The 1,920-nt window shown below is 36.2% G+C and overlaps 1 protein-coding gene across 1 annotated transcript in view; it reads right to left on the bottom strand.

Moving 5' to 3' along the window:
* The window catches only part of SYCP1 (synaptonemal complex protein 1), a 281,813-nt gene that overhangs the window by 159,533 nt on the left and 120,360 nt on the right, over positions 1-1,920 (bottom strand). The window contains exon 9 of the mRNA XM_012644589.1: positions 483-541. Within this exon, the coding sequence (XP_012500043.1) occupies positions 483-541 (59 nt within the window). The remainder of the gene's footprint in view (positions 1-482; positions 542-1,920) is intronic.

Raw genomic sequence — 1,920 nt, 5'->3', positions numbered from 1 at the left:
ATGAAGTTTAGAAGTGTGCACAAGATCTTGAACATAAAAGTTCTAGACAAAGGGAACAAATTCAAAGAACTACAGTAAGAAAAAGCTGAGCAAACCTGAAAAACATAAAGAGTGACTATAGCAGAAAAGAATGATAGAAGATGAGAAAACAAAGGTAAGCAGGAGCCAGACACAGATTAATAATACTTGATATGTTTTCAAATTAACGGTTATGTGTGGTCTCTGACACACAGTCAACAAGAAATATTTGATAAATTAAGTTAAATGATGTCACTAACGTGTAAATCAAAAAGCTACTATTTAACAAAACATTAATACTCAGGGTATAGAACCTTGGGAATTTTATTAGTGACACAATAATCTATCAAGAAATAAATAATAATGCTTTTAGCAAGAACAGTTGTCCATGTCTTTGTAGCTATCATTCTACTTTGCTTAGACATTCTTCTGTTTAAGATACTCAAATTTTCACTAACACTTACCTCAATGTTATTATTTAGGTCCATATAAACTTGCCTGGTTTCTTCCCGTTCATATTCATCTATTATTAACATAAAAAATTCAAAATTAAATTTTAGAACACTTATGATACCAACAAGAAAATACTCAAAATGCCTCAGGGAAACAGTACAATATTTAAAATTCTGTGTTAATGAAAGGCATTGGGTTATCTGTTAATAATTCAGTACTGGGTCTTTTTAAATTGCATCAAAAGCAATTTTGGTCCAGTCTGGTGTACAAGAAGCTTAGAAGTCACCACTCTAACCTAATAACAAGCAAAAAGCTGAACAAACTGAAAAATCAACAATTCTTAGAACCCTAAGAGAAGTGAGGCCATAGGGCAAATCACTACCCCAAAATTGTAGTGTCAGACAAACACAGAAAGAATCATAACTTACCAAGGCAGAAACCTACAAGCAGAAAACTCTATAGGAACTAGAGCCAGAGAAAGAAAGACCTGAATTATAATTAGTGGATTGCTGGAAATTCAGTGTGAACAAATCTGACAGATTAAAAACTCTAGGGGGACCCTGTCATCAGGGGGACCCCACATTCTTGAGTTTTATCTCCTGAAGCTCTACCAGGTTCTCACAGTGAACATAGGAAAAACACCCCCTCATGCTTACAGCACCCTGTTCTTCTTAACAAGGTCTGTCCTCAGGAGAAACTATTTAACCAGAGCACACCAGCTGGGGTTTTATCAGAGACTAACTGACCTTGGGGAAAGAAAATAACCAATTCCAGACAGCTCTAGCCTTCCATGTGGAGGAAGGAAAATATCCAACTCCATCCCCGTTCTAGTCTTACACATGGAAAAAGGGAAATACCCAACTCCAGCCCACTCTAGCCACCCTCTCCCACCTAAGGAGGGGAGGGGTAGGAGAATTTATGAAGTTCATAGTCTGGAGGCAAAGATTTGCTAAAAAATTGAGACCTGATCATAGGTCTATAGAACACTTCCCCTCCCCCTACACCTCACCACCACATTACTAAAGGTCCATTTATAGCAATTCCTTTACCCAGTATATCATGTCCAGCTATCAAGAAAAAATTACAAGCATACTAAAAGGCAAAAATATAGTTCCACAAGACAGAGCAAACATCAAAACCAGATTCAGATAGGGCAGGGATGTTGGAATTATCAGATTAGGAATTTAAAACAACTATGATTACTACAATAAGGGCTCTAGTGAATAAAGTAGACATCACACAAGAATAGATAAGCAATTTAAGTAGGGAGATGGAAATTCTAAGAACGAACCAAAACAAAATGTTGCAGATCAAAAATACTGTAAAAGAAATGAAGAGCTTATTAGTAGACTAGACAGGACTGAAGAAAGAATCTCTGAGCTTGAAGATACCTCAATAGAAACCTCCAAAACTAAAAAGCAAAGAGAAAGACTGGAAAGAAATGGAACA

Source organism: Propithecus coquereli, unplaced genomic scaffold (assembly GCF_000956105.1).
Source record: "Propithecus coquereli isolate 6110/MARCELLA unplaced genomic scaffold, Pcoq_1.0 Scaffold215, whole genome shotgun sequence".
NCBI lineage: Eukaryota > Metazoa > Chordata > Mammalia > Primates > Indriidae > Propithecus > Propithecus coquereli.
The sequence above is the reverse complement of the archived record's forward strand: the minus strand, read 5'-3'. Positions and strand labels throughout refer to the sequence as shown.